Source organism: Vespa mandarinia, unplaced genomic scaffold (genome assembly GCF_050613455.1).
Source record: "Vespa mandarinia isolate Hongniang unplaced genomic scaffold, ASM5061345v1 scaffold_44, whole genome shotgun sequence".
In the NCBI taxonomy this organism is placed as follows: Eukaryota; Metazoa; Arthropoda; class Insecta; order Hymenoptera; family Vespidae; genus Vespa; species Vespa mandarinia.
This window is the reverse complement of record NW_028197178.1, coordinates 89,660-105,000: the sequence shown is the minus strand read 5'-3', so window position 1 is coordinate 105,000 and position 15,341 is coordinate 89,660. Positions and strand designations below refer to the sequence as shown.

Below are 15,341 nucleotides of genomic sequence, written 5' to 3'. Positions count from 1 at the left end.
AAGTACTTCCGCGAGTCTACCGCCACCTGTACAAGCCAGGTTGATTAGCGCAGCAGGCATGCAGCTCATCCAAAAGGCTAGCTCGATAGCTGTGCCAAAGAATGGCACGAAACGGCAGAGACGCCCTGTATATTGGTGGACGAACGAGATCGCAGATCTTCGTAAGAAGTGCTTAAGGCTACGCTGTTTAGCACAACGAACGAAGAGACGCGACCACGACGCTGCTTCTTTGGCCGTAGACTATCAAGCGGCCAAGAAAACACTGAAGAGGTCCATCAAGGCCAGTCAACGACGATGCTGGACGAAGCTGTGCATCGATGACGACCAGAATCCGTGGGGATTAGGGTACCTCATCGTCACTCGCAATCTGTGGACTAACACGCAAGGGATCCCTCAGGACGCGAGGACGTTGTATCACATCGTGCATACTCTATTCCCGCCACAGCTGAAGAGCTTTCCCGCTCCATGGAAGAAAGCGAGTATTGTGCTCATTAGCAAGGGAAAGGATCCAGTAGAAGCAGCTTCATCATACAGGCCTATTTGTATGCTCGATACGGCTGGAAAACTCCTGGAGAAGCTGATAAGGCCAAAGCTGCGTGCAGCCGTGAAGGCAGCGAGGGATATTGCCGGCCGCCAGTACGGATTTCGATCCGGCCTCTCCACCATCTACGCTGTCCAGGAGGTGGTCACGGCCGCGAAAATGATGGAGCGAGGCAATCATCGAACACAATCTTTGTGTCTGCTGGCCACCTTAGACGTGATAAATGCCTTCAACTCCGTCAGGTGGGACCTGGCAAGGGAAGCGCTGGAACGTAAGTTCGGTGTTCCGAAGTACCTATTCCGAATTATTGACAACTATCTAAACGAGCGCTTCCTAGTATACAACAAGAGTGATGGTGCAAGAAGTTTGGAATTAACATCTGGGGCATTCCGAGGCTCCATACTCGAACAATAACAATAAAAATAATATTAACAAAAACAATAATAACAGTAATAACAATAACAATAAAAGTAACAATAACAATAATAACAATAATAACAATTACAATAACAATAATAATAATAATAATAATATTGATAATAACAATATCAGTAATAATATTCATAACAATAACAATATTACTAATAATAACAATAACAAAAATACTAACAATAACTACAACAATAATAATAATAATAATAATAATAATAATAATGATTATAATAATGAAATTAACAACAATAATAATAATAGTAACAAAAACATTAACAATAATAATACCAGTAATACTAACAATAATAATTATAATAACAACAACAATAATATTAATAATAACAATGACAATAATAATAATAACAATAACAATAATAATATTATTAACAATAATAATATCAATAACAATAATAATCATGAAAACAACAACAATAATAATAATATTAACAATAAAAATAATAATAATAACAATAACAATCATAATAACAATAACAATAACAATAATAATAGTAATAACAATAACAATAATACTTACAATAACAATAATAATAATAGCAATAATAATAATAATAAGATAACATTAATAATAATAATAATAATAATAACAATAACAATAATAATAAGAATTACAATAATAATAATATAATGATAACAATAACAATAATAATAAAAATAACTATAATTATAATAATAACGATAACAATAATAATAGTAATAACAATAATGATATTTATAACAATATCAATAGTAATAATAATAACAATATCAATATTAATAGCAATAATAATAACGATAAAAATAATAATAACAATATCAAAAATAATAATAATAATAATAACAATAATAATAATAATAACAATGACAATAGTAATATTAATGACGATAGCATTCATAATATTAATAACAATAATAATAATAGTAGCAATAGCAATAATATTAGTCATAAAAACACAATAATCATAATAATCACTATAACCATAATAATAAAAATAACAATAGCAATAATTGTAATAACAACAATAAAAAAGAATAATAATGATAATAATCATAATAATAATAATAATAAGAATAATCGTTATAATAATAATAATTATTATAATCGTAATAATAACAATAGTAATAATAAACTAATAATATCAATTATAATTACAATAATAACAAGAGTAAAAATAATAATAATAATAATAACAATAATAACAACAATAATAATAATAACAAAGAAAATAAAAATAATAATAAGAATTTCAATAATAATAATAATAAAATAACAATATTAATAACAATAACAATATTATTAATAATAACAATAACAATTACAATAACAATAATAATAATAATAATTACAATAATAATGACAATAACAATGGCAGTAATAAAAATAATAATAATAATAATAACAATAATAATAATAATAATAATAGAAATAATTATAATAATAACAATAACAACAATAATATTAATAACAATAACAAAAATACTAATAATATCAATAACAATAATAATAATAATAAAGGTTACAATAGTAATAATAATGACAATAGCAATAATAATAATAATATCAGTAATAATAATAATAACAATTACAATAAAAATAGTAATAACTATACCAAAAATAATAATAATAACAAAAACAATAATAATAATAACAATAACAATAATAAAAATAATATCAATAACCAAAATAAAATAAATAACAATAACATTAATAATAATAATTACAATAGGAATAGTAATAATAATAACAATAGCAATAATAATAATAATTATCATAATAATAATTATGAAAATAATAATAATATTAATAACAATAACAATAACAAAAATTATAATAATTATAATAATAATAATGAAGTAATGACAATAATTGTAATAATATTAATAACATTAACAACAACAATAATAATAACAACAACAATAACAATAATAATAATAGTAAAAATAACAATAATAATAATAATAACAATAACAATAATAATATTAATAACAATAGCAGTAATAATAATAATATCAGTAATAATAATAATAACAATTACAATAAAAATAGTAATAACTATACCAAAAATAATAATAATAACAAAAACAATAATAATAATAACAATAACAATAATAAAAATAATATCAATAACCAAAATAAAATAAATAACAATAACATTAATAATAATAATTACAATAGGAATAGTAATAATAATAACAATAGCAATAATAATAATAATTATCATAATAATAATTATGAAAATAATAATAATATTAATAACAATAACAATAACAAAAATTATAATAATTATAATAATAATAATGAAGTAATGACAATAATTGTAATAATATTAATAACATTAACAACAACAATAATAATAACAACAACAATAACAATAATAATAATAGTAAAAATAACAATAATAATAATAATAACAATAACAATAATAATATTAATAACAATAGCAGTAATAATAATATTAACAATAACAATAATAACAATAATAGCAATAATAATAATAATAATAATAATGACGGTAACAATAACAATAACAATAATAATATTAATGACAATATTAATGATAATAATAATATTATTGACAATAACAACCATAATAACAATAACAATAATAATAATAATAATAATAATAATAACAAGAATAATATCAACGACAATAACAATAATAGTAAGAACCACAATATCAATAATAATAATTATAACAATAACTATAATAATAACAATAACAATAACATTTATAATAATAGTAACAAAAATATTTTTAATAATAATAACAAACACTATAATAATAAAATGAACAATAACAATAAAATAATAATAACAATATCATCAATAATAACGATAACAAATATGATAACAGTAGCAATAATAATAATAACAATAACAATAATAATAATAACAATAGCAATAATAATAACAATAACAATAACAATAGAAATAATAATAATAATAACAATAACAATAGAAATAATAATAATAATAAAAATAATTATAATAACAATATCAATAATAATAATAATAACAATAATAATAACAATATCAAAAAAATAATAATAGCAATAATAATAACAATGGTAATAATTTTTTTTCTTTATTTTTTTGATGGACAGAGAATGCCAGTCTTCACGCACTAACCAAGGGACCACGCCTGCCAGAGGAGCCCTTCACTATTTGGTTCCACCATTGAGGTCCCTGGAGTGTCGGGCTCACCATTGGAATAGTCATTACCGACTGAACTCATGTCCTTCCTAGTGGTATAGTGAAACCATCCCGACATCGTCATGTGGCACTACTTCGGGATGCCTCCACTGCATCAGGTCCATTTACGGGACTTTCCTCACGGCTCTACGCGTCAGGAGCTTGGAGCAGCGTTTGGGGCAGGTCTATGTGTCACCCATCTCCATCTTTTTTCTGTGCAAGGTGGTCCTGACGTACCGGGCTACCTCGTCCCACTCCTCCTGACCTAGGAGCATTTTCTCGACAATGTTGCCTGGCGAGATTTTTCCCAGGTATTGCTCCAAGGCGAATCGTTCGACGCTCCACCTAACACATTTGAAGAATGTGTGGTAGGCGTTGTCGACGGTCGAGTCTCTATAGGGGCAGTTGCCGTCAGCTACTTTCCTCATTTTTGAGAAGTAGGAGCAGAACAGACCATGCCCTGCCAAAAATTGAGTGAGGTAGAAGTCGACCTCTCCCACCTCTCTGTTTAGTCAGCTGTCTAGACGACTGATGAGTCGGGCCGTCCATCTTCCCCGATTCTCATGTTCTCATCTGTTGTGCCAGGTGTCGATGCTTGTAGACCTGGCGAGCCTTGATGCCTCCTCCTTTCCCAGAACACACCTTTGCTAGTAGACGAATTGTCTCTCCTGGGCTAATAGATCGATCGGGATTACCACCGCGATCACTAGCACCGCGGGCTCAGAGACCGTGCGGTAGGAGCACGCGATTCGTAAAGCACCCCTCCTCTGTACGGCGGCGATGCCCTTGCGATATTTCTCCTTTTGCAGCGCCTCGGCCCAGACATCTGCGCCGTATAGCATCACTGCTTCGGCGGCACGCATCAGTAGTCGCCTCCAGCACGGTCGGGGCCCTTTGACGTTTGCCATGAGTGTGCCAAGCGAGGCTACTATTTTTGCCGCCTTGCAGGCTGCCCTGATTTTGTGCTGGCCATAATTCAGGTTTCTGTCGAGCATTATACCCAGATATTTGACAGCCGACTTAGCCTGGACCGCCGTGTCTCCTACAATGAAGCTGCGCAAGGTGTTAATGCGCTTCTTCGTTAGTAGTACGATCTCTGTCTTCTGGGCTGCCAGCGATATCCCGTGATCTTCCATCCAGGAGATGACTCTGCGCCCGACCTGGTTGAGCAGCAACTGTGCCCCCTCCGTGTCTCTTGCGATTATGACAACTGCACGGTCATATGCGTACCCAACCAAGAAAGCGCCTTCAGGGACTGCCATACATAGGATACCGTCGTAGAAAATATTCCAAATGTCCGGTCCCAGTATGGAGCCCTGGGCTGCCCCCGATGTTAACTCCAAGTTTCTTGGACCATCGCCATTACTATATTCTAGGAAGCACTCGTTCAGATAGTTCCCGAGTATTTGGAGTAGGTACTCCGGGACTCTAAAATTACGTTCGAGCGCTTCCATTGCCAAGTCCCACCTGTCGGAGTTGAAGGCATTTCTCACGTCTAAGGTGGCCAACAGACACAAAGGGCCAGTTAGATTGTTCCCTCGCTCCGTCATTTTAGCGGCCGTGACGACCTCCTGGACTGCCTGGATGGTGGAGAGGCCAGATCGGAATTCACACTGGCGGGCAGCAAGATCTCCTGCTGCCCTTAAGGATGCGTGCAGCCGTGGCCTAAGCAGCTTCTCCAGAAGCTTGCCAGCTGTATCGAGCATACAAATAGGCCTGTATGACGAAGCGGCATCTGCTGGATCCTTGCCCTCGCTTATGAACACAAGCCTGGATTTCTTCCACTGGGCGGGGAAGATGGTCTTCCTGAGACACATGTTGTACATGTTTAGCAAGAGCTTGGGATGACTCTGCGCGACAGCTTTCATTACTTCAGCTGGAAGGCAGTCTGGTCCTGGTGCTTTCTTGTTCCGCATAGAAGGTGCGGCCTTGGGTAGCTCCTGCTCAGTAAATTGCGTCCCTTCAGGGCTACCTGGTGTCGCCGTGCGAATCTCTCTCTTCGGATATGAGGGGAATAGGGTATGAATGATGTTTTCCAGCATCTTCGCATCCTGAAGGATTCATTTCGTGTTAGTTCCAAGTTTGCGAGTGACTATTTGATTCCCTAACCCTCATGGATTCTGGTCGACATACAGGCACAGTTCCTTCCAGCACCGTCATTGACTGGCCTTGATGGTCCTCTTCAAAGCTTTTTTGGCCATTTGATACTCTGCGGCCAAGGGAGCAGAGTCGAGATCGCGTCTCTTCGCTTGTTGTGCTAAACGGCGAAGTCCTCAGCACTTCTTGCGAAGATCTGCGATCTCGTTCGTTCACCAGTATGCAGGACGCCTGTGTCTTTTCGTGCACTTCTTGAGCACCGCTATGGCGCAAGCCTTTTCGATGAGCTGCATAGTTGCTGCAGTAATCATCCTGGCTTGGTCAATTGGCGATAGACTCGCGGAGGCAGTTTGAAGATTTCACCAACCTTCATCTATGACTGAAAACTGCTTCTCTCGATCCATTCTTGCAATGTACCTCCGGGGGTGTCGATCTACCCTTGTCGCGACTGGCCTCCAATCGTGTATATTGAATAGGAAGTACTGATAATCGCCCCTGGTATAATTCTCGATCACCTGCCAGCCTGCGACTCTTCCCACATGGTATTCGTTGGTTAGAGAGACATCCGGGATTGTCTCTCTGTAGCCAGGCCTGCGGAAGGTTGACGTCGATCCTGTGTTGATTACTAGTAGCTCCATTCTCGACGCCACCTCCAATGTTCTTCCTCTGGAGTCTTCCTCTGGAGTCCGGCCTGGCCTCCCCACATTGCAGAGCTTTGGAATTGAGGACTCCAGCCACAATGAAATCCCCTTGCATTTACAGCAGCGCGTCTTCCAGATCGACCAGTTTGGTATGGAAGTTGTCTATCCGGTCGTTCGGGGTGAGATATACGCTGACATACGTCGTCAAGTTATGTCTCACCCAAACGTAACCGCGTCCGGATCCTTGGTCCGACACATGTATTAGTCTGGGATCTGGGATCCTGATGACCGCGGTGCCCAATTCTTTTTATTATTATTATGATTATTTTTATTGTTATTATTATTATTGTTATTGATATTATTATTATTACTGTTATTTTTAATATTGTTGTTAATGTTATTATAATTCTTATTATTTTTGTTATTGTCATTATAATTGTTATTGTTATTGTTATTATTACTAATATTGTTATTATTATTAGTATTTTTATAGATATTTGTTTTGTATTGTAATTGATATTTGTATTGTAATTGATATTATATTGTACTTATTATTTTTATTGATATTACTATTATTATTGTTATTGTTGTTATTGTTGTTATTGTTACAACTATTTTTATTATTATTGATATTATTATTATCATTGTTATTTTTATTATTGTCGTTATTGTTATTATTAATATTATTATTATTATTGTTACTGTTTTTGTTATTATTATTATTATTTTTTTTATTGTTATCATTATTGTTATTGTTTTTGTTGTTATGACTAATATTATTGTTATTATTTTTATTGTTATTACTGTTGTTATTGTTATTATTACGATTATTGTGGTTGATATTAACATTATTACTGTTATCGTTATTATTATTTTTATTATTGTTATAGTTATTATTGTTATCATTGTTACTGTTATTATTATTATTATTGTTATTTTTATTAATATTGTTATTGTTATTATTATTATAATTGTTATTGCTATGGATATTATTATTGTTACTGCTATTATTATTATTATTGATACTGTAATTATTATTATTATCATTATTCTTACTGTTATTCGTTATTATAGTTATTGTAATAATTATTATAATTGTTATTGTTAATGTTATTGAAATTGTTATTACTATTTTTCTTAATGTTATAATTATTAATATAGTTATTGTTATAATTATTATTATTGTTATAGTTATTCTAAGTATTATTGTTAAATTTATTCTTATTAATATTCTTATTGTTATTGCTATTATTATTTACTTTTGTCATTATTATTGTTATAGTTATTGTTACTATTATAGTTATATTTATTCTTATCATTATTGTTATTGTTAGTATTATTGATATAGTTATTATTTTTTTTATTGTTATTGTTATAATTATTATTATTGTTATTGTTAGTATTATTGTTATAGTTATTATTATTTTTATTGTTATTGTTATAATTATTATTATTGTTATTGTTAGTATTAATGTTCTAGTTATTATTATTTTTATTGTTGTTGTTTTTATTTTTAATATTGTTATTGATATTGTTATTATTATTATTATTGTTATTGTTATTATAATTGTTGTTGTTATAATGATTATTATTGTTATTGTTGTTATTATTAATTTTATTTTACTTATTAAAACTATTAATGTTATTATTATTATTATCATTGTCATTTATATTAATATTATTATTGTTATTTATATTAATGTTGTTATTGTTATTGTTATAATTATTATTAATGTTATTATTATTGCTATTGTTATTATTAATAATATTGTTATTAATATTATTATTGTTATTGTTAATTTTATTATTGTTGTTATTATTATTATTACTGTTATTGACATCAATATTATAATCATCATTTTTATAGCTTTTATCATTATTGTTATTATTACTATAATTGTTATTGTTTTTATTATTATTATTGTTACTTCCATTAACATTATTGTTATTGTCATTATTATTATTATTGTTATTGTTACTAGTATTATTATTGTTATTATTATTATTATTGTTATTGTCATTATTATTATTATTATAATTATCATTATTGTTATTATTATTATTGTTATTAATATAATTGTTAATATTATTATAATTGTTATTGTTATTTTTAGTACCATTGTTAGTGTTATTATTATTATTGTCATTGTAATTGTTAGTTTTTTTTATTATTATTTTTATTATTATTATTATTGCTATTGTTAATATTATTATTATTATTGCTATTATTATATTTTTGTTATTTTTATTATTATTATAATTATTATTGTTACTGTTATTAGCATTATTATTGTTATTATTTCATTTTTATTATCGTTATTGTTATTGCAATTATTATTATTTTTATAGTTATAATTCTTGTTTTATTATTATTATTGATATTCTTATTATTATTATTATTGTTATTGTCATTATTATTATTGTTGTTATATTTATTTTTTTTGTTATTGTTATTATTATTATGTTTGTTATTGTTATTATTATAATTGCTATTGTCATTATTATTATTGTTATTATTATTATTGTTATCGTTATTATTATTATTATTGTTATTGTTATTTTTATTGTTAATGTTACTGTTGGAATTATTATTATTGTTATCGCTATTTTTATTATTAATGTTATTATTATTATTTTTGTTATAATTATTATTATTGTTATTGTGATTATTATTGATATGTTTCTTATTATTGTTATAGTTATTAGAATTATTATTGTTACTGTTATTATTATTATTTTTATTGCAATTATTATTATTTTTGTTATTGTTTTCATGATTATTATTGCAATTGCTATTATTATTATTATTGTTATTGCTTCTATGATTATATTTGCTATTGTTATTAATATTATTAATGTTATTGATATTATTATTGTTAATATTATTATTATTGTTATTGTTATTATTATTATTGTCATTGTTATTATTACTATTATTGTTGTTGTTATTACAATTATTATTGAATTCCACTATGGCGTAGATACGGAAGGGACGTATCGTCTTGCGCTCCGCATTTCGTGCGGTTTTTAATTGTATATTCTATTCCATCGGCTGTAAGTTTTATATATCGCGTGTGAGTTGCTAATCGGCTAGCATAGGGAGATAAGAATCGCGTCTAGTCTCGATCATCTCATGTGTTGTTCGTGAAAATGTGCTCGATTGGATTGTCGTGGCTTTAGTCGCGTGTTAGTTGCGAAATTATATTCTACGGCTGGACGTCAAACCTGACCATTTCATCGGGATCTCATTGAACGCCACCTAGTCCAGGATACGTTAGCTGCGCCATCTTCAGCGCATATGTCTACTACTGCTTGGGTTAGAGATGAGCCGTCCTCTGGGATTGGCGGATAAGATCGATCAAGTTCTATGAGGTATTGTACGGCATCCCGGGGAAAGGCAGTGCTGACATCTGGGACGTGGTCGTCCGACGAAATATACTCTATGGTTGGATGGCAGACTTGACGGTCCATCGAAGACTCTGCTTATGATGCGCTATATACTATTGACAACGACGCTAATGCCACCGCCAGCGCAAGCTCCATCTATTCCCATTACTAGGAAATATGTAATATAACTCGCATGGGAATTTGTAAGCTATGAGCAATGGGAGAAAATTACCGGATTTACAGATAGATCATCTATTGTGTGGTTGGTGAAGATGTGCTCGACTGGATTGTCGAGGCTTTGGTCGCTATTACGTATTAGTTGCTGGAACTATATTTTGCGGCTGGACGGCAAACTCGTCCTTTCATCGGGATCTCATTCAGCGCCACCTACCCCAAGGTACGATGGCTACGCCACCTTCAGCATATGTGACAACTACCACTACGGTTAAAGATGAGCCGCCCTCTGGGATTGGCGGATAGAGTCGATCAAGAACTACGAGGTATTGGATGCCATCTCGGATGTTGGCCAGCGCTGCCAACTAGGACATGTTAGTTCCGCGAACTATATTACATGGCTGGTCGGCAGAATCGACGGCCCACCGAGGACTCTTGCAGCGTCATCTACTAGTGACTACGACGGCAGAGCCGCCACCAGCGCAAGCGGCACTTAATTCCACTACAGAGAAAGACGATAAACTCGTCTGCAGAGCATAGGAGGCGCTTCGATCAGAAGAAAAATAAAATAAAATCAAGCGTCAGTCAACTGTGTGATTTATATATCCTATGCATCAATTTTTGGAACGCGGTTGTGATCATGGCTATATGGACGGAACTTGACAAATTCCACCTAATAATAATGATCCACCAAGGGGAGAAGAGGAGCATTTTTCTTCTAGCGACGAGTAGCGCCGTCGGTTCCCGTGATAGGAGTACAACCTCTCAAAAAATACCAGGGCTAATCTGGCCCGGATGACAGCACCCTATAAGCGCCCCAAACCAGGGATACGGCAGGGCCACGAGTACTAGCGGGTACGCTAACGCTACACGAAAGAAATATGCGGTATGATACGTAAAGCGCGGTTCTCGTGGAAAACTCCCGGCGTCAACGAATCGCAACCACAGGAGTGTCAAGAAGCCGATGAAGGAAGTAGGTGAACGGCAAGGGCGGATGCTTCATTCCCGACTTTATAGCCAAAAGCTCTCGCAACAATGGAGTTAGTTGCGAGGGAGATTACCACCCCACTTCCGGAGACACCGCGTTCGGAGACGGCCAGGCTCTCTGGAGGAAGAATTTTGAACACATGGAAAAACAAAGCACAAAAGAAAAACTAAACGCACAAAACGAAATAGACAATAAACAACAAATCACCCCAGGACCATCTGGAAATAACATCGCTACACAAGGCGACAAAAACGTAAGCTCTCAGCTTGTGAAGGGGACACCAAAGAATAAAGAGGGATAAACTCGCGCAAGCGAAATTTCTCCTTGCCAAAATGAAGCTGGCTATTACTAAACAGCGAAACGTAAACAGGGAGATTAAGCAAGGGATCCCAGAACTGGAAGACATCATAGACAATCTCGAGTTCATGTACAAATCTCGAGAAAAGGGCAATAAGGGATCGAGGATCCTCACCCGAGTTTCACAGAGCCCTCGGGCAAATTCTACGACTGAGGCCAGCGCAGTTAAAAGAGTAGCCTCAAGCTCGCCGCAGATGTCTGAAGAAACCCTCAAAAGACCGAGGCAAGAGGCGACGACGACCGAATCCACCAAGTGGACGGAGATCGTGAAGAAGATAAGAAATAAGGAGAAACCAGGGACAAAGGCAACGAAACACCTACATCAGGAGAAAATGAAGCCGAGTAAATCGGAGGATAGGCCGAGAAAGAGAACTAGGCCGGACGCAATCCTCCTGGAACCTGCGCAAGGCAAATCTTACGCAGACATAGTCGTAGCTATGACCACCAGCGCTTCAAGACCAGAGCCGCAGGGGTGACATTAGAATAGTCCGCCGGACTAGAACCGGAGGGGTTCTCCTCGAACTATAGAAGACCACTGTGGATATCAGGTCCTCATTCGCGGAAACCCTGCAAAAAGAGGTAGGAGAAATGAGCAGCATCACGGAACTGGTCCCTAGAGCTACACTGGAGATACGCGACTGTGACTGTTGCACCTCGTCGATAGAAGTCGAGGTGGCCCTAAAGAGGGCCTTGCTAAGCTACGCGGGGAAAATCGAAATTAAAATGACGATCCCCAACGCAAGACAACAACGCCTGGCCCTCGTCAAAATAGAAGATGAGACAGCTGCGCAGCTTTTAAAGGCCGAGTGACAATCGGTTTCATCAGCTGCAGGGTCAGGCGAAGGGCAGAAGTGATGCGATGCTTTCGCTGTCTCGACTATGGTCACTATAGATCCTCGTGCAAGGTACCTGAACGCAGTAAGTTTTGCTATTCCTACGTTGGCACGGGGCACCCTGACTGGGCACTATTTGACGGCAAGATCAAAGAGTGCAAGGTCAGCGAGCCCACGTGCTTATTGAGCTCAAATAGTGGTGTTGAAAGTAGGAAGCACATGGCAGGTTCAAGGGCTTGCAAACCTTTCCAGGAGGCACTTTCAACAGCCAACAAGAGGAAAAAAGAATGAGAGTACTTCAGGGTAATCTGAATAGGAGCAGGACGGCGCATCACTTTCTAGCCCAGCTCTGCTATGAGAACAAAGCTGATATTGTTCTAATCAGCGAGCAGTACCAGGACAGAGCAGGAGTAGGATGGTACGCAGATGAATTGGGCACCGCGGCTATCTGGATCCCAAATCTCCGACTAATACATGTGTTGGACCAAGGACCCGGACGCGGTTACGTTTGGGTGAGACATAACTCGAAGACTTATGTCAGTGTATATCTCACCCCGAACGATCGGATAGACGACTTCCATACCAAACTGGACGATCTGGAAGACGCGCTGCGGGAAATCCAATAGGATCTCAATGTGGCTGGTGGCCTCAATGCCAAATCTCTCGAATGGGGGGAGGCCAGGCCGGACACCAGAGGAAGACGAATCATGGAGGTGTCGTCGAGACCGGATCTATTAGTACTCAACACAGGTTCGACGTGGACCTTCCGCAGGCCTGGCTACAGAGAGACGATCCCGGACGTGTCTCTAGCCAACAAACACCTTGTGGCAAGAGTCGCAGGCTGGCAGGTGATCGAGGATTATACCGGGAGCGATCATCAGTACATCCTATTCGATGTAAATGATGGAAGGCCAGCCGTGACAAGTGTAAAGCGACCCCCCCAGTAGAACATTGCAAGAATGTATCGAGAGAGGCTGTCTTCGGTCATACAGGAAGGATGGAGATCCCAACAAAGTACTTCCGCGAGTCAATCGCCACCTGCACAAGCCAGGTTGATTAGCGCAGCAACCATGCAGCTCATCCAAAAGGCTTGCGCGATAGCGGTGCCAAAGAATGGCACGAAATGGCAAATGCGCCCTGTATACTGGTGGACGAACGGGATCGCAGATCTTCGTAAGAAGTGCTTAAGGCTACTCCGTTTAGCACAACGAGCGAAAAGACGCGACTACGACGCTGCTCCTTTGGCAGCAGAATAGCAAGCGGGCAAGAAAGCCTTGAAGAGTACCATCAAGGACAGTCAACGGCAGTGCTGAAAGGAGATGTGCCTGGATGTCGACCAGAACCCGTGGGGATTAGGGTACGTCATCGTCACTCGCAAGCTTTGGACTAACACGCAAGGGACCCCTCAGGACAGGAGGACGTTGGATCTCATCGTGCATACTCTATTCCCCTCACAGCCGAAAAGCGAGATCAGGTTGGATGCGCCAAGCATAGTCGAGGTACCCCAATTCGCGGAAGAGAGCTACTCCGCATCTTCTATGCGGAACAAGAAAGCTCCAGGTCCAAACGGACTTCCAGCAGAAATAATCAAAGTCGTCGCGCAGAGTCACCCTCAGCACTTGCTGAACATGTATAACACGAGCCTCAGGGGGGGCATCTTCCACGCTACATGGAAGAAAGCGAGGCTTGTGCTCATTAGCAAGGGCAAGGCTCCAGTAGGGGCAGCGTCATCATACAGGCCAATTTGTATGCTCGATACGGCTGAAAAACACCTGGAGAAACTGCTAAGGCCAAGGCTACACGCAGCCGTGAAGACAGCGGGGGATGTTGCCGCCCGCCAGAACGGATTTCGATCTGGCCTCTCCACCATCCACGCAGTCCAGGAGATGGTCACGGCCGCTAAAATGATGGAGCGAGGCAATCATCGAACTCGACCTTTGTGCCTGCTGGCCACCTTAGACGTGAGAAATGCCTTCAACTCCGTCAGGTGGGACCTTGCAAGGGAAGCGCTCGAACGTAAGTTCGGCCTTCCGAAGTACTTACTCCGAATTATTGACCATTATCTAAACAAGGCCTTCCTAGTATACAACACGAGTGATGGTCCATGAAACTTGGAATAGAATTCGGGGGAAGCCCAGGGCTCCATATTGGAACCGGATATATGGAATATATTCTACGACGGTATTTTTCGTATGTCGGTCCTAGAAGGTACTTTCTTGGTTGGGTACGCAGATGACATTGCAGTTGTCATAATCGCAAGAGACACGGCACAGTTGCTGCTCAAACAGGTCATGCAGAGAGTCCCCTCCTGTATGGAAAGCCACGGGCAATCTGTAGCAGCCCAGAAGACAGATCGTGCAAATTACGTGGAAGCGCATCAACATCTTGCGCAGCTTCATTGTAGGAGATGATGCGGTTCAGACTAGGTCGATAGTCAAATATCTCGGGGTTATGCTTGACAACAAACTTAACTATGGAGAGTATATTATCAGGGCAGCCGTCAAGGCGGCAAAAGTAGTAGCCTCACTGGGCATGCTCATTGTCAATGTCCATGGCCCCAGTCCATGCATGAGGAGACTAATGATGCGTGCCGCCGTAGCAGTGATGCTGTACGGTGCGTAAGTATGGGCCGAGGCGCTGCGAAAACGGAAATACCGCAAGTGCATAGCCGCGGTACAGTGGAGGGGCGCCGTCCGAATCG

At 36.5% G+C, this 15,341-nt stretch overlaps 2 protein-coding genes across 2 annotated transcripts in view; both read left to right on the top strand.

The window, feature by feature from the left end:
* Nucleotides 1-955, top strand: part of LOC118448521 (uncharacterized) — a 1,680-nt gene extending 725 nt beyond the window's left edge. Inside the window, exon 2 of the mRNA XM_035881865.2 lies at nucleotides 1-955. This exon is cut by the window's left edge and continues 430 nt beyond it. Within this exon, the coding sequence (XP_035737758.2) occupies nucleotides 1-955 (955 nt within the window).
* An 11,731-nt stretch (nucleotides 956-12,686) lies between these two features.
* LOC146872138 (uncharacterized) lies at nucleotides 12,687-13,896 on the top strand. The gene is made up of 4 exons (XM_085664348.1): nucleotides 12,687-12,725; nucleotides 12,853-13,152; nucleotides 13,267-13,566; nucleotides 13,633-13,896. The coding sequence occupies exons 1-4, from the start codon at nucleotides 12,687-12,689 to the stop codon at nucleotides 13,894-13,896; spliced, it is 903 nt and encodes a 300-aa protein (XP_085520474.1).
* Nucleotides 13,897-15,341: the final 1,445 nt, after the last annotated feature.

Excerpts from the sequence above, each read along its gene's own strand:
- LOC146872138 (XM_085664348.1), top strand. The coding sequence starts at position 12,687 with ATGGTCACTATAGATCCTCGTGCAAGGTACCTGAACGCA. Across the intron at positions 12,726-12,852 it reads GTGCAAGGTACCTGAACGCA|GAAGCACATGGCAGGTTCAA; the intron begins GTAAGTTTTGCT and ends TGTTGAAAGTAG. Across the intron at positions 13,153-13,266 it reads CCGGACGCGGTTACGTTTGG|GATCTCAATGTGGCTGGTGG; the intron begins GTGAGACATAAC and ends GAAATCCAATAG.